We start from the raw sequence: 23,692 nt of genomic DNA, 5'->3' as shown, positions 1-23,692 counted from the left end.
AAATTTGTGTACTGTGTGATCCATTTATGAATAGTGTCGATTCAGTACCATATTGTTTCTTTAAAAGATGTAATTCAATCGAATTAAAACAAATTTAAGCATTTGATTTACAAGTAAGTCAAACAAAATATAATAAACACGTAGTAACATGCAACAAAATTTACTTCAACATTTTACAAGCTTCTACATTTATCAAACTATCAGCAGCTTACCTTCATCACATTGCATCCAATTAGCAAGCCTTCTTCCAAGCCTCTTATATTATTCCCGCTCAAATCGAGTTCTTCCAAAGCTGGCAAATTATGTAGTTCCGCGGTGGAAAATATTGGGTTGAGGTTATCTCCCAGGAGGTTGTCGGCGAGCACCAACTTGGTTAGATTACCCTTGATGCCAGATACCAGCCGGTCTGGTAGTCTACGGAGACTGTTGTGAGAGAAGTCTAGCTCTTTCATCGGCAATCCGTAGGAGGAAAATATCTGGAATGGGAAAGATAGTGTTTAATTAATATTGAAACTTCAAGCTGGTATAAAATTTTAATGGTAGGTAATTAGGAACAACTTATAATAATCCCAGCAATTAAAATAATTAACTTCTTAAAATAAACAAATTTAAAAATTTCAGGGACATGGATTATATTTTAGTCAATTTTAGTGTTCACTTCGACTTAGTTATGCTATCGTTACGATAAAACTTCAATACTTGTACACTGTGTTGTGACTAAAAGATGAATTATTTTTACATACTTGAACTATTTTGAAAATCAAAAGATTGAAACACAAATATACAATAAGTTAAAATTTCAAGCATGAATAAATATTCCAATTTTATTGGAAACCAACAAAATTAATGTAACACGCAAGTTTTAAACCATTTGCTAATGAATTGATTGATTTCAAAACCACCAACTCTGGTAACCCTGGTCAAGTATTTGCCAGCATTAAAATTACATTAGATTAAATACAAAGCTTCGACCACTGTTCCATATGAATAAACGCAATTTGTAGCCAAATGTGAGAAATTGAAAGCAATTTATATTAAATATTCGATATATGAATGGAATATGTTTGAGCTAACCAAACATATCAACGTGTTCGGCAAAACAATAATATGTTACTGCGAATTATTTGTTCTGGCTTAATAAATGTTCATTTTAACACAAACCAATATAGACTGGCAAATATGGAATATTTTAGAGGCGACTTAGCCACGCTTGCTTACATTCGGTAATAGCGAAACGGGAAAATTACTAAGCAATACTACGTATTTGTATGTTATGTTTTAAATAAATTAAAATATAATCTTTACTAATCTATACTATACTAATATTATAAAGAGGAAAGGTTTGTATGTATGTATGTATGGCTTTCACGCATAAACTACTCGACCGATTTCAAAAATTCTTTCACCATTAGAAAGCTGCATCTTCACTGAGCGACATAGGCGATATTGCATTTTCAAAAAAATTTGAGATCCTCACCAAAAATGCAATAATTAACCCAAGGTGTATAAAATTCCTTAATAAAAATTCTGTCATCGCGTGCGCTTCGGAATCTATTCCTTGAAGTACGAGGATGGTTCTTATGGAAAACAACGTAAATATGTAGGTACCACGGGCAAAGCCGGGGCGGACCGCTAGTATTTTATAATTGTTTATGTTGATTATAAATGTATTTGTAGTGAATAAGTACCTAATATGTAGAGCATTATATCGATGATGCGGGTGAGTACCTAATCTAGTCATTGGAAACATCGTAACTGTAAAGAAAAAAATGTGGGTTCCAACCTGCCTCGAAATCTACTTTCAAGTTTTTTTATGATTGTTTTACTAAAGTAAAACCAATTTTCTTACGAAGGTACCTAATTATTATTAGATATATTTTCATAAATAACATACGATTCCATGCATATAAACAAATTGTCTAGAATTCCACTGAATACAACAGTTTCATAAAAACCATATAAATGTAAATCATATATTTATAAATACGGTTTTAAAATTCAGCAACACGCACGTTTAACGTTGAACCGGGCAAATGAGCTGAAGCGTCCTCGTGTCGAATCGTAAAACACAACGAATCCAAGCTTTAATTGAACCACATTATCGAAACGATACAAAAAGCAATTAAAACGCATTTCCCATTTAATTGTCAGTCATTGTCGAACAATAATGAACGTTTCTATATGCTAAATGGACACGGAAAGCGATGGATACGCTTCAAATTATACGATTAAGCTAATTTCGTGCAGATAAGTTGCGCTCATTTGTACTATTTGTCTATTAATTACTGAACAATAACTGTAAAGGCTTGTCCACAATACACGTTGGTTTCAGGGTAATCTGCGTGTTATAGCTTTAATGGTGTTGATCGGATGGATATTACGGAACTAAAGCAAAGTGCACATATTTTGAATTAAACTAAGTATATAATTATGGGATGTTAATGCCCTAAATGTAGGTGTCCTAATTGTGCAAAACGAATATATGTAAATGTTTTCGATTATGCATATCTTACTAAATCCCTCTGCTTCATTCGCATCTTATCAAATAGGTTTTGCTCACTTTTTCTTAATTCAAAGAGTAATTAAACCATCCATCCATCCTCACAAACTTTAATTTTTATAAAAGCATCTAGATTTCAAACAAGCTCTTTCTGATTAAAAATATGCCTTTTTTACAAACTCGCTACAATCTTTTGGCATATATTTAACAACACAAATTCTAAGCGAAGTAATTAATTTTATTAATTGTTGTTTTTATCAAAAAAAACAATAACATAAGTGTAACTGAAATAAACCGTAATACACGTGCCAAAGTCAAATTAATTGAACATAATTTTTATTACCTACTAAAACCTTAATATAATTATAATTTAAAATTACATCATAAGTGAATACCTAATCGCATTATCATTCATTAAATTTTTCCTCTTATTCTCACTTGATTTATTTACGTTTCATTTGTAAAGAATTACATATTTTTAAAATTGTAAACCATCTACCAAAATAATACAACACCATAAACATATTTTTTTTAAACGTATATAAAATATAATAAACTAAATATTCATAGGACATGTGTAATGAAACTAAGAAAATGATTTACCACGGAAAACATTCTTACTACTACCTAGAAATCAGCAGATTTCTCGAGTGTATCTTCACTATGTTTATAGTAAAACATCCTAAAACCGTTTGATTGTTATCTCCATCTAATTTATCTCCCGTTAATCTTATTGTAGTTCGTTCTAAATATTTATACAAAGTGTAATCTCAGTTTAAAGGCGGATGCGTTTCCCGCGTTTATCAGATCATGAATGATCGCGTGCTATCATAGAAATCTGAATATTATTACTCTCAGTAACTCAATTAGCACTAATATTTCCTGCGAGATTGCTAAATGATACAAATTTATTGAGCAATTACGCTTATCACTGATAATAATCTATACTAACATTTTAAGTTGAAGAGTTTATTTGTTTGCTTGAACTACTGGTCCGATTTGAAATATTCTTTCAGTGTTAGATAGCCCATTTATTGAGGAAGACTATATATTATAGGCTGTATATTATCACGCTAATACCAATAGGAGCAAAGCAATGCGGGTAAAACCGAGGGGCACAGCTGGTTATTAAAAGACCTTTGCAGTTAAAGGAAGGTCGAAATAAGATTTTCATCTGCTCTGATATTTTTAATTAATAATAAGTTTAAACAACGGCGATATGCTCTAATAGGTTCTAGGGCATTCATTACACTAAAAATAATATTTACTTCGTCTTAACTTCTATTGGGGACTTCCTACTAATATTATAAATGCGAAAGTTTGTGATGATGTATGTATGTGTATGTCTATGCATGTTTGTTACTGCATGAAATTTAGCACACATATATAAGGTAATTTGGATTAACACATAGGATAGGTTCCCGGAAACACGGGAACGGGAACTGTGCGGGTTTTTCTTTAAAAAGCGGGCGAAGCCGCGGGCGAAAAGCTAGACTAAACTATAAAAGAAGTGGCAATTCTTACATTTCGTTTGGATTACAATTTCTCTCGCCTACATAATGTTCTAGGTATATATGTACCTAACTCTTTATAAACACATCATATGTCGAATTTCACAACACAGTACAAGTTCAGTAATTTTTGGTTTATTAATTATTAATAAGTACCTTCTAAGAAGAGTCCTAGTTAATTAAATAGGTAATGAAAATTAAGATTTTGGGAAGACTGTTAGTCTGGAACTAATTATATACAAGTACCCTAGAAACATGTTTCTTACAACAAAAAAAAATGTGTGCGTGTACTAGAGTACACACGTAAGAAGTGAAATTTAGGGATAAGAAAAAGTTGGCGCGTAACGCAAAAATGTCACGCCTACGGCGTAACGCAAAAATGTCACGCCTACAGCGTAACGCAAAAATGTTACACAAATTTTTGTCCAACCCCGATAAAGAAGTTTCACTTCAATAATAATATTATGCTTGCTTCTCTTCACAAAATGGAAGTAGGTAAGATTTACGAAAATATTGGAAAAATCACGTATTATAAAAATACATTCCTATTGTAATGTGTGGTGGTAAATCAGATTATTTTTCCATCTTTCCTTGTTTCCATATTATATATTATATTATATATTCCATATTATTTTTAAGGTTCCGTAGTTTAGTACAAAAATTAGTATTTCATTTTTACTTTCTAAAGACAGTTGAGATTCAAAAGATGTTAATGTAGAATTAATTATACATGTATAGTAAATTTATAATGAAAACAAAATGGCAAGTGGTCTTGAGAAATTTAAAATTTAATCAAAATAGTTAAAAACCTTTTTTAAAAGTAAATTTAACACAAACGTTTCATTTATAAAAGTTTATAGCATTTTAATTTTTAACTTAAAAATTTAAATTCATATAAAACCGTGTATCCGTATAAAAATAGTCCATATATTATTCCAGTCCATATATTATTATCTGCATACCAAATAGCGAAATGTGTTCAATTTTACAGTTCCAAAAAATATAATATAACGATTTAAGCATTAAAAATTCCGTGTACGGAACCCGCCAATCACCACATAACACGCTTGGCTGTATTTACTTTTGCATATAAAATATAAGCCATTCCAAGGCACATTACAAGGGATTTATTTTATTCGGCATTGTGAGCTATCTATGCAAATACCACAAGACTGTAATGCGGAAATGACTATCATTCTATCCTTTCTCACGCACTCTACCGTTCACTTGTAAATTGTACCAAGGCTGCGGCATTTGCGGATTATATATTTAGTACTAGCGGTTCGCCCCGGCTTCACCCGTGGTATAAATTTACATTTTCTCTACAATATAAGAACCGTCCTCGTACTTCAAGCAATATAAAAAATAATAATTATCGAAATCGGTCCACCCGTTTAATTTTTTTATATATAGATAATAAACAATACTAAGTATTATAATAAATACTTCGTTTATTTTAGAGTATTTATTGCTATGGAATATATGTATGGAATATATGTATAGGTACTGTTTTCTAGTAGCATGCACCGTAGCGATATAAGCCAAGCTATATTCAGCAAAATGCTGTGATTATAACGTTAAAAACACAAACTTTTCTATATCAAAAATAACAATTAGATAGTTTAATATGATTACAATAATTATACGAAAAAACATCTAGTAAGAATACATATATTAGTCCTCCATTATTTATTTAACCTTGTGAACCTTCTAAACGCCTTAATCAATGTTTATCCCGGACTAAGCCTAACTGCGCACAAGGCTTACCTATAATGAGATAAGGTTAGGTATTAAGGATTATTATTATCTTACAATTACTTACTAAAACAATAATGTGAGAGAGTTTTTTTTTTTCAATGAATTTTCTTGATGATCTTTCAGTAAGGAGTATTCCGAATGGGTGCTAATTGAATGAAAATTTAATATAAGTGGACCGAAATTTGTGTCTTAGTTTTGATACCAATTAATAAGCACGTCTACTGCCTTGTATATTTTAGCTGTGCTCCGATATGATGTATAGCCTATAGCCTCGATGAATGGGCTATCTAACACCGATATAATTTTTAAAATCGGACCAGTAGTTCCCGAGATTAGCGCGTTCAAACAAATAAACAAACAAACTCTTTAGTTTTATAATATTAATATAGTATACCCAGTATAAAAATACTTCTTTTTACTTATATAAATAGTAAATACCTGCGTTGGCAAGGACTGCTGTCCAGCCCACCGCTGACTGAACGCCACTATAGGCGCGCCATACGGCAACGGAGGAAAGTCTCCAGAAAAGACCACATGGTCGCAGTTCATTAATATCCTCAGTTGAAGTGCTCTGTCCACCTGGACCTTACACCGGCAGGGGTAGCGCAGGTCGTCGTTGAGCTCTGAACACGGCACCCAGGGCTGCTGGCTCCACACCACCGGCATGAAAAGGAGGAGGAGTATCCACATTGTGACCTGGAAAGAAATGGATGTTCAATAAAATTGTTATAACGATACAATCAACATGAAATATCAACACGATTAGAAAAATATGTGCAAATATTAAATACAATTTTCCTCGTGATAACATGTTCATTCACGTAAATACAATTCAAATATTCAATTGTTTTCCCCATCACAAGTTTTTTATTTATATAAAAACAAACAGCAAAAAAATCAAATAATTAGGTAGATACATTTCAAAATAATTTTTTCTTGTTTTTAATAAGCAAAATAGAGATTAATATTTCCTTTTTTACATTTAATTTCAACTAAAACACGGGTAAGTACCTCACAAGACATGTAACATCTATTCGCAGAGCTGAAATACGGCCCTACAAGTTTTGGAATAATTAACGAATTATCCAACATTAATCATTACACCCATTTGTATGATTAAATTAACTAATGACTCATCATTAATACTTGGAATAATTACCAAAGTTTCATAGACTCTAGGTCGTTCCAGATTAAACAAACATTACACTCTATATGTAAACGAAAATGAGATATAGTAGTAGTATATAATAATTTGTTGGCTGGAAGTTTGATTAACTGGATTATGAAAAACAAACCAAATAAATGTCTCAGGCATTTGAAAAATTATCTCGCCCTGTTGAAATAGACTGGATTGAATGAACTCAGAACAAATATGCACATTATTTATTAATGTTTTTAGATTATTGTATAAAAAAGGTGTTTTCGATAAATTATGGAACATCCGAATTGGTCTTCTTATATTATGTATCTGGAAAAAGTTTAACTTAGAAATAATGCTTGATAGAGCTTAATAGAGGTCTCCATACTTTCTCTAAGGTATCTCTACTAGCACAGATTACTAAATACCAAATAGCAACTAGGTACCTACTACTCTTAACTTTTCCAATTTTTATATATATGTTAAAATTCATACATCGTATATAAATTAATTTTTATTGTACAATATTAAAAACAAAGTTTTTGTTTAATTTGCTAACAAAGCAATTGAAATATTCGAAGCTACGTCGTTGAAAATATTTTGCTTTGATAGGTTTTGCATTTCGATGAAAATGAAAAATACACAATGATGAATAATTGTGATAAACCGTATATTGCTTCTATAATACCAGTTGTTCAGTAAATACGATCTTTTTCGTTTAAACACAAGAAAAAATTTATTTGAAAAAACATTTTACTAGAGTAAGTTTATTTATTTATTTATTGAAACAGAATTATTCTTTGTACTTACAGTAATAATACCAGAGCGTACATAGAATTTAGTAACAATACATTAATAAAAATACAAACAAAACGGAGATACGTATACTATGTGCGGCTACATGCATCCAAGTATTATTTATTAAATTTAAATCGTAAGTATTCGTCCCACAATTTCACGATTCAGTAGTTCTATTTTTAAAAGCAAATTTTTATTAAATCTCTAGTTTTGAGTTTGTCTCTGAATACCACATCCTCTATGAGTATAAAAATTCCCAAAAGATCGGCCCTCACAATACCTTTAAATACCTTACCAGCTACGTCTTCTGCAATATTGTTTAAAAAATTACTAGAATAATGCATACAATATTAAATTTTTATGCAAATTTTTTTTATAAATAAATAAATATACAAATCGTATAGGCCTGTATAGAAATTCTTCACCCATGAATAGATTAAAACTCCAGCAGAAAATGAGATTACTCCAGACTAGAAAAAAGATATGAGAGCCTATTGCTGAATTACATGTCATTATGTGCTATCAACCGCAAACCTTTATAGAAACCATAAAAAACTCATTTGTTACATCTGTATGAAATACTCGTATTTGTGCATATTTTTAACCCTAAGTGCTCGGAAACGGCTTGACCGATTATTATAATATTTACAAAATATTGATGATAGAAATTATACGTGTATTTGATAGACCTGTACTACTTTTATATTATTTTGTACATTTATACTTCAGGAGCTCTAGGTAATTTTCTTTTTAACCACTAAAACTACAACTTTCGATACATCAACTTCAGCTATATAAAAAAGAAGTTAACACAAGTGATAACTACGTTATTTAAAACAACCGACTTCAAACTTGCACTTGCAAAATTTACAAATACCTACAGACAAAAATGCTCATAAAATAAAAACTACTGGGCCTATCCGAATAAAATTTTTATGGGACCAATTCGACACCATCCCGCATCGAACAAAAAAAGAATCACGTACCTAAATCGGTTCAGAAACCTCGGAGTAATCGGTGTACATACATAAAAAAAAAAAATATACCGGCCGAATTGATAACCTCCTCCTTTTTTTTTGAAGTCGGTTAAAAACAAAGTATAAAATATAGAGATTATATAAGTATCAATATAGCAAGTAGGCAATATAAAAGCATATTAATGACTTACGCATCATATTGATGCAAGCTTTTTATCACCATTGCTAATGGTTATTGCAAGTTTTAGCATTTTAAATATTTCTTTGACCTGTCATTTGAAAATATATGTATTGGCAAACTATCGCTCTCGATACGATTTATGTGTAAACTTTGTGAATTTCAAACTATCTAAAATTTATTTTGAACTGCATTCATCGAGTCTTCTTACAAGTCGGATTTCCTGTCTTGTCAAAATCCTAGTTTTCCTTTAAAATGGCTGTTCAATTTTCATCTTTGACAACATTACACGTAAACATTTTAACTGATTCATATATCTAAAATATCCATATTAACTGTATTCAAGATTTTTTTCGTTGAGATTTATTATAATTTATATCAGATCTATTAATCATAAGTTAACTGTATATTTTAAGCACAAAATATCTACGTACCTAAACAAAAATCCTTGTGGAAAGCACACTAATTCTTCCGTGCATAAATTGCTCTAAAATGTATACTCATGTATTGCACGCCTCATAAGCGAAGCGTTGAGGTGGGTACTACTGTCACTTCGCGCAAAACATCAGACTTTTCAAACTTAAAATGTCTTTATGTATCATACATTGCACTTGTAAGATAATACATACACACACATATTAAGAAAAAACACTATTTTTAACATTCATGATATTTTTGATGTCATTTTTGTTATTTAAACTAGTTAAAAAACAGTTTAAAAAAGTTCTGTCTTGGACGTCCGTGTGTCTGTATGTGCGGAGGATTTTCTTGTTAACACGATAGCGACCGAAATACTTTACTAATCGAGTCTTTTTTTTTTCTCTTACGCTTGAGTATGCTCAGGAATAGAACCCTTTCATTTTTCAGGGTCTGATTCGATGTGGTTTAATTGTTATTAAATAAACAAAAAAAAATATCGACTGTTCTCCACAATTTTAGTATATCTATATATATTCTTTATTTTATTTTTTTATTTTTTTTTATATTTATAGTATACTCAAAATTCACCATTATAAACTCGATTCTTTATACTATAAGCCAAGGTTTAAAAAAATAAGTTGGTAGTCAGTCCCTTAAACCTGCGCAGTTTCACATCTAGGTGGGGCCACAAGAAAAATAGCTCAATTATTACGGTACCGCTTTCTTTACTTTTCCAACTGTTTTATTTTATTTCTTTTTTATATTTATAGTGTACTCTTTATAAATAATCAATTTTATTGTAAAGGATGAGATTATGAGGCGTGCACTTTTGGATTTTCCAAACTATTTTTAACTACCTACATAGTTCTACACAACAACAGGAATACACCACACTTTATTTACACTTAATATACACGTTCACAAAAATGTTTACCTACAAGCACATACACTGTTTGCACTGTATTACACATTCAAATATAACTGTTACAATAACAATCACCGCTCTACGCATTCGCAAATACACAATTGACTTGTTTGATTACAATAACTGTTATATTAAGTCAACAACATCGTAATTAGTTCGTGATTGCATTGACCAAGCCTCTAATTCGGTGACAACTATCATTCAAGCGAAATGTTTGTGTTGCCTCAAGTTTATAATTACTTTGAGTGATTAGATTATGAAAATCGTTAATACGTGAGAAATATGAATTAAAATCATGTAATTTTTTAATGATGAGTAATTATCAATGATCATAAACAAATTGCATGTCTAAAAGATTGTTTTATGCTTGTGTAGTCCAACTTAATAAAATTAAAACTATGATAAAACAAACTGGTCGGGTCCCAAAGACCAAAAGTTGGCAGTTTTTTAATCTTTTCTTAGAAAACATACCCTCATAAATGTATGTATATTTGAAAAACATATTTCATCATCTGTTTATTAAAGGAAGCTCTATTGAGCTGATTATTCAATGCTATCAACAAAAATACGTTTATTCTCTGTATTACGAAATTTTTGGACGCTTATGACCTTAAAAAATGGGTATTTTTTAAGATTGCTAAGATTATGCATGATCTAGATTGTGAATTATGTAAAATACGTCTAAAATGTTAATGTGAATTCCGCTGAGATCGTTTATAGTTAATAGTCATCATTATGGTAATGAGACAGACTGCAATGTAAAAATTATACAAAGAAAACCATTCGGAATGTGCAATTCTCAATAGACGAGTTACAGCAATATGCAATGAAGTCAATGAACTGTCACAGTGTATGTTTGTAAATATAGAAATCTAATTTAGATACATACCTATTTAAGAAATATTTTAATTGTAAAAAATACAAGCAGCTTAGTATTATCACAAATGCTTTACTTTTGAATGCCTTGTTAAGTTGAATGGAATAGAAGAAGTAGAAGAAGAAGTCATATGGCTTTGAACCTCGCATGTCGTTATAAATAGATAGATGTTATTCAAATTAAAGTTAAACTAATTGACTCAGCAAATATAGATCTGGCAAAATACTCTTATCACTAACAAGTAAAAAAATTGTCAAAATAACACAAAAAAAATAAATAGGCCAAGCCATTCCCAAGGATAAATATGCGCAATTTTATTACAAGAACACAGCACGAACTTGTTACAAGAACACAGCACGAACTTTTAAAAGCAGAACTTTTAAAATCTTGATGCAACTATTGAGTCATAGATATAAGTTTATAGCCCCTTAATTAATTGTTTCTCATACATACTTTAATTTCTTTTATAGCCCCTTAATCGTTTTTACATACCTTTTCTAACTTGCTTACTGTTATTACCGTGTTACATAATTTTAACATGTGCTAAATATTGAGTGAGCACGCATCCATAAAGACAGTCTCTATACATTTTTATTACACGCGGAAGAAGGAAGGAAGCCATTAATTATGTAAATATCAAATTATTAGTCAACAATAGATCGTTAAATTGACAGTAAAGCTATAAAAATATTCAATTGTGAAAAGTAAAAGTGATGTTAAGGTGTCTTTACATCCATACTGCGCGTCCATGCAAATGCGAAAGTAACTCTGTCTCCCTGTCTGTTACTCAATCACGCCTTAACCACTGAACCAATTTGCATGAAATTTGGTATAGAGATATTTTGATACCCGAGAAAGGACATAGGCTACTTTTTATTGTGAAATATGTACCACGGGCGAAGCCGGGACGGACCGTTAGTATTATATAAGGTTGTAGTTGATGGCAAAATTATATGCATTCGTATGCATCGTGATATTTTCTCAAGAACATATAATTATATGTATGTATATTGTATGTGTAGTAATTCACCATTATAAAGGTCGAATAAATTAAATTTGTATATAGGAAATCATTATGACAAGTAATAATTAATTAATGGCATTTAAATTGAAATTAATTGATTAATTGATAAATTATACTTAATTAAGTAGTATTCTGTAATTATTAATTACCTATAGGTTTTAATGCTAATCTAATGGGAAAAATATATATAAAAATAGTATAGGCAATAAGAGTAATATCCCTCTATATATCTGCTAAATAGGTTCATTAAAAGACACGCACAGCGCACATATTAATATATTTTTATTTAAATTTTAAAGCATACGAAAAAACTGAAAATTTTCAATTAAAGACATTGCACGTTTCCAAATAGATTACGATATTCTAAAAATTTAGCATTGTTCCTGCTTATACTTCAGATACAATTCTTAGAACCAAAGATAATTATATGAGCAAGCTCAACCTCACGAAGCTACTTTACAAAGTTCCACACTTGTACCGTCTACTAAGGACAATGTAGTTACAACTTGTCTCAACTCTGACCGTACATTAAAACAATTTATCCAACTATGTGTGTTAAAGACGCTAACTGCCCAGCCTTGTATAATATCGCCTTGTTGATATGAAAACTTTCATTAAACTACACTATACTGTGTGTGTAATGCTTGTGGTTTGTGGAAAACTTGCTTTAAGCTCTAAAAGATGTTATGTTAATCTTGAGTTTGAATGAATCAATCGATACGATCAAGTTTCGTTTATTTTAGCAAAATTGCAGTTTACAATTGGAATTCGCGTCTATACTTAATGTTTATGGAGTTCAAAAACACTCTCATTGTTTTCATCAGTGATTTTAAAACGTATTTTTTAACATAAAGAAATATTTTTCTATAAAAAATTCAGTGCACCCTTCACACCAAAAAAGGCATTTTAACAGAACATGTTTCTGTTCATTTTATAAAGATAAAAGAATGTGCGCCCAATCAAACCAAAAATCAAAGACAAAAGAAAAAAGTTATTTCCAATGAATATTCTAGAAAGTCGCTGATTTTTTAAATTGGCTATCGTCACATACAATGTATCTATAGCTTATAAATTAAATCAAAATGTCAAAGAATCAAAATGAAGTGCAGCCAATAACAATATTGATTTAGTATTCATTCCAATCTGTTAATTAATGCAATTCCCACAGGCAATTCCGAATGAATAACTGATAGCGCTCCAGTCTAACAATAATTATTAAATTTCGATTTGTGTCCATGGTTTTTTTATTTTAACTATAAGATTTATTACTTTACTCCTCATACAATTATAGAATATGACGTAAATCACAATTCTATCTTTTTTTTATTGTCGATAGGGAAGCGCTTGACCACAATCTCGCCTGATGTTAGCTGAGATGTGGTCTAAGATGGTACGCTCTTCCCTAGAAGGTACCTGTTCACTCTACGCTTGAAGACCCCCATATTTAACTATGTTTGATGAAGAATTCCTTAAAATTAATATTGGATAACCATACTGTAATGCGTTCAAAATAAAATAACAAGCATGTTTGATTGATTTCATATCGACTTCTATATATTCCTATTATATATTTCAGCACTCTATCACATAGATACTGTCCAAATCCGAAACGCAGGTATTGTACCACGCTATCAATATAACCAATCTCAAATAATGAGTTTATGAATGTATGCGGAAGTGCATGGAATCGTTTCAATATTTCTGTCAGCCGAATATTGTATCTGCTGGATTCAATATTAAATTCACACTATATATTTTATGTATTAATATGAATTTGAAGCTATGGTACATAATGCATATGCAGACTCTAGGATGTCGTCCCAATACGATACACTAAGGATAGAAGGAAAATTTAATGTTTCTTTTATCTTTGAATTTTTTAAGGTAAAATGTAGATACCTAGATTTAAAGTCTTCAACGTTTTAAGGAATAATTCCCGGATTCTCTAGTTATTAATCTGGATATAATCAAAAAAAGTATTTGGAACGGTACAGATTATATAAATAAAAAAGTATTATTATATAACAAAGTTTTATTACTGGTTTTACCATCAATCGATCAGATTTCTTATCATCCTCTATACATCACTGACGACAAGTATTGATAATTCAGATAGCTATAATATATTAGACGCTTTGCTGCAATTAGCAATAACATGATATTGCATTTGCAATACACAAGTATAGAATATAACATATTGACTAACTTATGCCTTGATGCTCAATAAAGAAAATATGTAGAGATGATAATCTATACATATAATAAATCTGTAGAAGGGTCAATTCTGTACATTGAAAATATTGAAAAAATAACTAGCAGGGGGTGTTACTGGATCGATATCAAACCCAAATATGTGATTAAAAAAATTTTTGTCTGTCTGTCTGTCTGTCTGTCTGTCTACCGGTTCGATTTCGATGAAACTTGGTATAATTATACCTTATTATCCTGGGCGTAAAATAGGATACTTTTTATCCTGGAAAAATACGTAGAAAAAAAATTAATCTCAATTTTTCAGTTATCCATAGACGTTGTTCTGTAGTAGGTACCGCGAACACACGTTGCGTATTATTATAGATCTAGCCGTATTTGGGTCCAATAGATATTTATAAGATGTCATTGTCCGAGTTACTCAAAATGGAGAAATAAACCATCCACGCAAAGACCGACATCCGCGCGGACGGAGTCGCGGGCGGAAGCTAGTCCTACATAATATAGAAGTGTAATTTCGTTTAACACTGTAATAATCTCTTTTCTAAGCTATATGGAACATCTTAGATTATGATGATAGAATACATCAATAACATCTTTTTTATCAGTTAAAACATTTGTTACCGCTTACTTTTAATACAGTGACTATCAAAATAAGTTATCGGATATTCTTTTTCTGTGTTTAAATCACCTGTCAGTTAAACTAAAAGGCGAGGTAATAAATTGATGTATCACTTATTATTCAGGACCTTTCCTTTAAATAGAATTTATAATAACACCGGTTGGCAATCAATTTCGCATGTACCACCCCATGTATTATAATGGATCGCCACCATGTGTGATTGATGCCTGCACTCTGATTGGTTCATACTGCTGGATTGAAATCTCAATATATTATGCTCTATTATACGCACGAGAATATAGATTACGTTGATTTAGTTTGCAATTGTTACTGTTAGTTACAGAAACGTATGTATACATAGATTTATTATATGTATACTATGTATAAACGTTGGCGGATGTCACATGTCATCGAAACCACAATCGAAACTCTTGATTTAACCGAGCAGTGATGATGTTATAAACATAGGTACGTTGATAAATATTTGAAAAATCATATTTTATTTCCTGCACGCAGACAAGGGGTCTCGAATCCCCGACATATCCGTACAACGAAACAAAATTTTGCATTAGTAGATAGTTAATCATCGAGTAATTCTTTACTAACATCGAGTAACCTTAATGCCATTTCACTGACTTTCCAATCTAGAGTCGTTAAACAGGTCTGCAAACCTACAGTTTTCTTCTTCTTCCTTTAAATATTTTTTATCATTTCACTTTTGAATGTACTTACCTATTCCATTATTTACTTATGAATGTTTGTGAAAATGTTTGTGCGTGCTCAGATAAAAACTAGAACGACCTTTTCAATACATGTTATGACTGTTGGCCTACAAGTATATCTCAATATTAGAAATCTACATTTTAAACTCAATTCCTAACTAAACTTGAAATCAGGGATCATCGTTAGTATACTGCAAATTTATAGATTCAGCATCAGCATATCTTTGATGTGCATGCAGATTTAGTGCCGACACTCATTGTCAGCTGACAGCATTATTAACGGCTTCAGTCAATAGAATATATCATTGTAGTTTAACTGATTACCCTCCGTTTATTGAAAGTTATATGTACCTAATAATTCAGCCGTCGCCTTCCTTGTACGAAGTAATTGCAGCACATTCGTTCTCAGTCTAGATTAGAAGTGCAAAATTAATGAATACGAATGTTTGGTCTAATAAAAACTTGTGTTAATCTGGTGATTTGTTAAAATTCACATTATGTTATTTGAAATAAGTAAGATTATTTTATTACACCTAACATACAGTAGTCCTGTACTGCGTTTAAGCCATGGTAGCTACCAGATATCAAAGACATTTCGAATTGTATTATAGATTTCCGATTTTTAAGTACGGGAGATAGATATTTCTTCTCTCAATCCAAAGTATAATAAAAATTTAGATGAGCGAAATTAACGTTACCTATTCTAATAAAAATACTCACTAAATGAATACTAATTTCCATGTTCTGTTTTCTTCCATTTCCTTATTTATGGCTTCTGTTATTTTTCTTGCTCTTAATTAATCAACAGTTGCTGAAGTAATAAGATTCTCTTTGACTTTTCAAGTTTATTGAAATAAACAGTACGGCTATTCCCATCAATTAATCGGTATCCATTATCATTCTGTTTTTTATTTTACCATATTATTTACACACAACAACAAACAAAGGCATAAAGAACATCACATAAACTCAGTATTCATAGGACTCACTATGCACAGTAATGATCAGATAATTATCATTTACATAGACTTTAATAGTACCAAACGTTCTATTATGAAATAAAAACCAACAAACTCCACAGATCACTAACAAAGAGAGACCGAATGTTCTCTTTGAAATACTGAAGCACATACAACAACAATCAAACGGAATTCCCTTAAAATCTTAAACCTACAAACAGTAAAGTAAAATCCAAATATGACGAGTATCCAATTGAATATAGTAACACATCCACTTCCTGCAAATTGCTCTGTCCACGATTGTATTGACTTTGAGGCCGTTACAGACAAAGGTATTTCACTAGTTCTGTGGAATCCATAAAATAAGATACAAAACTGGTGTTATTTCAACGGTATTAAGAAGTGGAAGGATAAATAAGATAAAAAATAAAATAAAATGTTCTAATAAAATAGCATATAAGTATAAATAGAAAAAGGGAAAATTTTTACGTTACTTTTTTCCTTATTTGTCACGTTTGTGGTTCATATGTTCGATAGGGAGAGATATGTAATTATAATAATATGATAATAATTTTCGATGAGACTCAACTACATGGCGACCAAGTCACATAAATAAAATGACTAGGAAAAAACTGTTAACAACATCATATAGGAAGGAAGGATGATTGAATTAAATAATTAAATTTTTCATGCAACAAAACATTTGAAAACTCCATCTATTCAAACAAATTTGTCATTTATCACCCAAAAATTCATCTTTTTTCCCACAAAACATTAACGTACAACCACGCACGGACGAATAACAGAGTCGAAAATTCAAAGACCTCTAATTCGAACCAGCCAACATTCACACAGACGGGCTGTCGGAATGTCGGTCACTTCACGGGACATAAAGCTTTTATGGAGACATACAGCCCATCCCATAGGGCGCTATATAACCTCTCTGACATACTCCACCGTAATTCAACGGCCGAATTCATTGCATTCTTCAGACTTTGCGATTCTTCTAACCTAGTGACGCTTTGTTAAGTAACTATAAGATTTATTACTTTACTCCTCATACAATTATAGAATATGACGTAAATCACAATTCTATCTTTTTTTATTGTCGATAGGGAAGCGCTTGACCACAATCTCGTCTGATGTTAAGCTGAGATGTGGTCTAAGATGGAACGCGCTTCCCTAGAAGGTACCTTTTCACTCTGCGCTTGAAGACCCCTATTTTGTACTCGTCGGGGAACACAGATTCAGATTCAGAGAACGGGGATGGCGGAACAAGCTCGTGCAGTTCCGCAGCGCACTTACCAAAGTGTATCCGATAGAAGACCGATAGGCTAGCCACTCTGCGGCGGTGACCGAGGCTCTGGAGCTTTCTGCCCACAAGATCATCGTCGTCATCTTTACAAACATTGCTTGAAAGGTTTGTTAATCCGGGCTAAGTATCAGGTATCCAGAAATGGAAATCAAACTTTAACATCTGAGCAAACGTAAAACAAACCACGCAAACAACTTTAAAATTAACTTCTGAACTATCTGATCAGACTTTGATTTTATTTGCCTTCATTAATAAAACATAGCCGTAAAATGTAATATCAGCTATGTTCTGTAAGATATTATGGCATTAGACTGAATTCTGGCGCATTTTTTTTTAATTCATGATAACTTCTTTTAAGCAAAGACTCATGACGTCACATTCGACTACTATCTACTATACTGACCAGTAGAGCAGTAGTACTTACTAGATAGAGATCGTAGATTCAGTCATCTAGAAAAAATATTCTAAGAGAAATAATTCTAGCATAGACAACAATTATATGCTGTATAAAAATATGTTTTATCCACGTGTTTTATTTCCATAAGTATAGTTTTGTTTATTTTAGATTAAATACATAGTTTGAACTGAGGTATATCAATTATGTTTATTTATGAACACTCGAAACTTTGTGAATATGTATGAAATTCCCACGTCTTATTTGCTCAGTCGTTCAAATAATGCACAACAAATCTTGAGTCTTTTAAAGCAATATCCTTAAGCACGTGTCACTTCGAAAAACGTAAATAGAAGATAATATAAAACTAAGTATATTTTGTTGTATCACAGACATTGAAGCTTAATGTACACAAGAAAATCATCATCAAATAAAACGATAATGTATTCAAGTAGTTTAAAGCGTTATTAAATTGTCGTAATTAGAGTATTAAAATTTTTTATAGGTCTAAAGCTAACAAAATCAACAAAAAATATAACTCTTTGATATCACTATCCATAGCTAAGTTAAAACAAAAAAAAAACAACACAAATTCTAATTTAAATCTCATAAACATTAAACACGTAGTGTACTTTATAACCTCGTTCAGAACCTCTTTACTGTATAACATAAAGAATAACTGGATAAAAAAATTAAATGGCTTCCCACCTCGAGCTATGAAAATGCACAAAGAAAATTATTTCTTATTTATTACTTCGCCGTTGTTTTACTACGTAATGAGATTCTCCTTTCTAGCACAATGCTCGAAACTCTTTTGTAAAAATATTATTTTATTAAATTGGAGTCTTGATGTCGAATGTCTATTCGCAGTCGATAAATTCAATAAGAACACAATATATTGAGGATAGAAAAAATCTCATAGTAGAACGATATATGCATATTGAGTTGAATTTATCTGAATAAAGCCTCTATAAAAGATAAAAACAAAGAGTAAATATTTAATAACTCAGCCTTATCACCAATATTTATCTGTTTAAAAATCAGTTTTACTTACCTATTGTCTTACTGCATGGGAACTTAATATCCACCAAGGCAAATCCTCAAAAAACTCAATGTTAACAACAGCAAACACGATATAAAAATAAATAATAATAAGCCATGTTGCTGTTTAATGTTCTAACAAACTGCTAAACTTTTTAGATTAAAAATAAACCCGCCACCTACGCGAACGCCTACAGTCTACACGAATATCTAAAAAGCAATCCACCTCAGATTTTACTTAATTTGATTGGAGGCCTGTAAACCAAAATACGAGCTGAAGCTTAAATATTTCCAAACAAACATTGCGATACGAATATATGAATGAAATCCCAACAGCTACAAATCTAGACGAGAGAAAAAGCCATGAATGTAAATCAAGTAGAATACGGCCTCATCAAAGTTTGTTGGCGATGCTCTGTAGGCGTTTTCAAACTCATTTTCATACTGCGGACGCTGCGACAAACTATACTAAACTCCAATTAAGTATATTTTTACGGAATCCCTAAAAAGTTCCAAGGGAATGCCAGCCTTGTTTATTTAGGCAATGTTTATTCGCCCCGAACTTTTGAAGCACGGCCAATTTTTAACTTCTTCTAAAAGGTGTTCCATTATATTCTTTTCATTAACCGCTACGTGATTTGACACATTTTAATTAAACAGTGTTAATTTATTTAAAATGTTTGTATAAACAAGCTTTAGTTAGGATTTATTATTTGAATAAGACAACCAATTTATTTTTTGTGAAATAATGGTAATTATTGTAGGTGAAATAGCTGATGCCTTGTTTATTCTTAGGTACTGCTAAATTATATTTAAAAATTGGAAACCATATTATAACTTATATAACATATAATTCAAAAGGACTTACTTTGAAGGAAAAACTTTAATGAGACTCAAAAACTAATCATAATTTAGTTTATTATGAATGTTTTAAAGCCGACGATCGACTAATGGGATGAGCCAGTAAAGGACGAGTTCACTGACGAACGAAATTTGCAAGTTATAAAACTATTAAAAGTTTTGTAATTGGTATTTCTATTTGTAATTTTAGTGTTTTAATATAGACATGTTTTCGTGCTTTAGTGTGAGGACTATGAGAACTGTAGTTTCTTTGTCTTTTTGTACAGATATCCTTCACACAATTGATTAATGGTACCTACAAATATATAGAAAACGCAGTCTGGAATAAAAACTAATATATAATTTCTTGTGAAGAAGAGAAATAAGTTCTGGTACACAACTAAAATAAATAAAACAAAACAAAACATCACTCCACTAACATTGACTGAACGCTAAATATGTATTTGATTTATATGATAACAATAATTACAAATAGCACAAAAGAATTTTTATGAATGTATTTAATAAATAATAAATAATATTATAAGAAAGTTCTTTCTGTAACTTAATAACTAGACTACTTTGAGACTACTAGTATAATTTCGTAACTACCCGGTTATCTTCGAATAAATAATTCAAACATTCTCTTACGCTAAAATAATGATGTTAATTAAAAGTCTAGCTTAGACTGTTATAAGCGGCAGTGCCTTATTACAACTATTAAAGTCAGGAACTCTGCGATAGCATGAATAAACTTTAAATAAATCTTTGAATTCTTCACGGAAACATTCATTCTCTATACTTAAGTTTTTTTAACCGACTTCAAAAAAAGGAGGAGGTTATCAATTCGGCCGGTATGTTTTTTTTTTATGTATGTACATCGATTACTCCGAGGTTTCTGAACCGATTTACGTGATTCTTTTTTGTTCAATGCTGGATGGTGTCGAATTGGTCCCATAAAAATTTTATTCGGATAGGCCTAGTATTTTTTTTATGAGCATTTTTGTTTGTAGGTATTTGTAAATTTTACAAGTGCAAGTTTGAAGTCGGTTGTTTTTAACGCAGTTATCACTTGTTTTTATAGCTTTTTAATAGGCTATAGCACGATTTATGTATTGTTCTTTGAACAGTTTTTTCACATAGCCGTTATCTTATTATTCCAAACTTCAAATAAATTGCTTAATTGAAACTCAAAGGAAAGTTAGGTACTTCCTTGCATCCGAATATTTTATGCATTTTGCAGTTTTTAACCAATAATTGCTTTTATTGAAATAATTTATGCCGTTCACTTTTCTATGAATTTATAAATTATGCATGTAAAATGACTTACTATTTAACAAATGGACTTAATACATTAAAAATTTTATAGAGCAACCATGATACACAATCCTAATAAATTAATCGGAATATTTCAAACTCTATTTCGGTATCTTATAAATTTCACCAAAGAATAATTTACTTATGTAGAATACAATACGCATCTGTTTCTTTTTATTTCTCTTTTCAAAAAGACCTTTATCAAATTCCAATCAAGCAATTTTATCAGCCGCAGCACGCGACTCGAACATCCGAAATTAATTAAATTCAAATATCCAATTCCTCTCAGAAATACGTGTATTAGTTATCTTTGTTTAACCGAGATTTATACCTCTATTTGTCCCAAGGGTTTGCGATATCTCCCGCGATATCTGACTATTTCTCCTCCTTTCAATTCCAACGACCTCGATTGATTGTGGCTGGGAGTGCGGATTTGCGAATGACCTTTTATCTCCAACTTTGTAAACTATCCCAGTAATGGCTATGGAATATGAGCTTCGGTGAATATATTTCCATGAAAATTAATGACATTCATTGACTCTTCTTTTAATTTAGTTTTTAATATTTGTAATCTGATTTAGTGTAGAAAATTAACATAGTACCAAGATAACTGGTATTCATATTTCATAGTTACGTTTCTGCTTTCTTAACTAAGAAGTATAAGACTACTAATGAATATAATTTTAAAAACAGATGGTTTATTCACATTATCCGCTACGTAAGAAAACCAACTAACAATAACAAAGGTGACCTAGTAAATTCCGCATTTTCCCATAAGCAACTTCTTTCTTTATCTTCAAAAACATTGTCAACCAAGTATAAAGTACCAGGAGCACATAACAACATAGGTACGCGTTCGAGATAGCAATCGTTGGCATATGCAGTGCAATATCCGGAACAGAACCGACATCGACTCCGCCTCACATGTAATGATGCGAGTGTCGATAAGAATTCAATATACTGCACTGCTTATTTTTATTTGATGCATTCGATCCCGCTCGCGATATAATAAAATTGCTGTTGGTTCTTGTATACTAAGCTTGTTGGTTGTTTGACTTTTATTGTGGGTGATAAAGCATAAGAACTTGTCAACTGTAGAGCAATATCATTGAGTTTAATGATGCATGCATATTGAATATAGATTGACACAGAAACCCTACGCTATTAAAAAAATAATTGAAGATTTAGTCTAATTATGATGAAATTACATAGGAGTAACGAAAGTCTGATATGAATATTATAAATTAATTAATGACGGAAATTCTAATTTCAATGGTATATTTTGTGATATTAACTGTATGTGGTAAGTGTGGTGATAATTGGAATGTGTTTACTCCTTTAGTCGTAAAAGTTTTCTCTTAATTCTTGATTCTTTCTCAAACTGCTACTCATTTTAAGTATAATTTAATTAAATAAATAAATAAAATAAATAAATATTAAATAAATAAATATTATAGGACATTATTACACAAATCGACCTAGTCCCACAGTAAGCTCAATTAAGGCTTGTGTTGTGGGTACTAGGCGACGATAAATATAATATTTAATAAATACATATATAGATAATATCACCCAGACCCAAGAACAAATAATTGAGTTCATCACACAAATATTTGCCCTGACCGGGGATCGAACCCGGGACCGTCGGCTCAGTAGGCAGTTACTTTACCACTGCGCCAACCGCGTCGTCAAATTAGAAACTCATCTTATAAAATACAATGCTTTAAGATATTTTCATTAAATTAAAGACATTGTAAAAACAAAAGGCATTTGATGAACGCTGGCGTGCAGCCAGAAAAGCTCTTGGATCGAACTGCCAATGAGTGTGATCCTCGCAAGTAAGGCTTTAACAAACACCGTCAGTTAAGACTCGAGAGGGATACGTCGAGAGATTTGAAAATAAAGCGAAAATATTTAAAAAAGATTCGAACGTTCTGGAATGCAACGGAAAAATAATGAAAGAGTTTTTGCCCGGAATTCGAAAATATTCTTTACAAGTTTCAGTTCACAGCTACGCTCGCCTGCATGCAGGAGCGTATCTGCTTTTTCCGTAGGTACTAGGTATCTACGGTTGCAAAATTCGTTCAGTCGTTCCAGTGTGATTGGTTAACAAACGACCTCAACAGACATTACAAGAATCGCATTTAATGCATTATCAGGAGAACTAC

General features: G+C 31.2%; 1 protein-coding gene across 3 annotated transcripts in view; it reads right to left on the bottom strand.

Annotated features, from left to right (window-relative positions):
- LOC123695009 (protein artichoke) overlaps positions 1–23,692 on the bottom strand; it is a 61,470-nt gene that overhangs the window by 5,093 nt on the left and 32,685 nt on the right. For 2 of the 3 annotated variants that reach the window (XM_045640688.1, XM_045640689.1), the window contains 2 exons: positions 6,208–6,465; positions 213–476 (listed from right to left, as the gene is read on the bottom strand). In XM_045640688.1, the coding sequence (XP_045496644.1) occupies positions 213–476; positions 6,208–6,459 (516 nt within the window). In that variant the 5' untranslated portion in view covers positions 6,460–6,465. Of the gene's footprint in view, positions 1–212; positions 477–6,207; positions 6,466–9,294; positions 9,313–23,692 lie in introns of those variants that run through there. The other variant, XM_045640690.1, reaches the window with a different exon arrangement.

Source organism: Colias croceus, chromosome 10, assembly GCF_905220415.1.
Source record: "Colias croceus chromosome 10, ilColCroc2.1".
NCBI lineage: Eukaryota > Metazoa > Arthropoda > Insecta > Lepidoptera > Pieridae > Colias > Colias croceus.
This window is presented reverse-complemented; position numbering and strand designations above follow the sequence as displayed.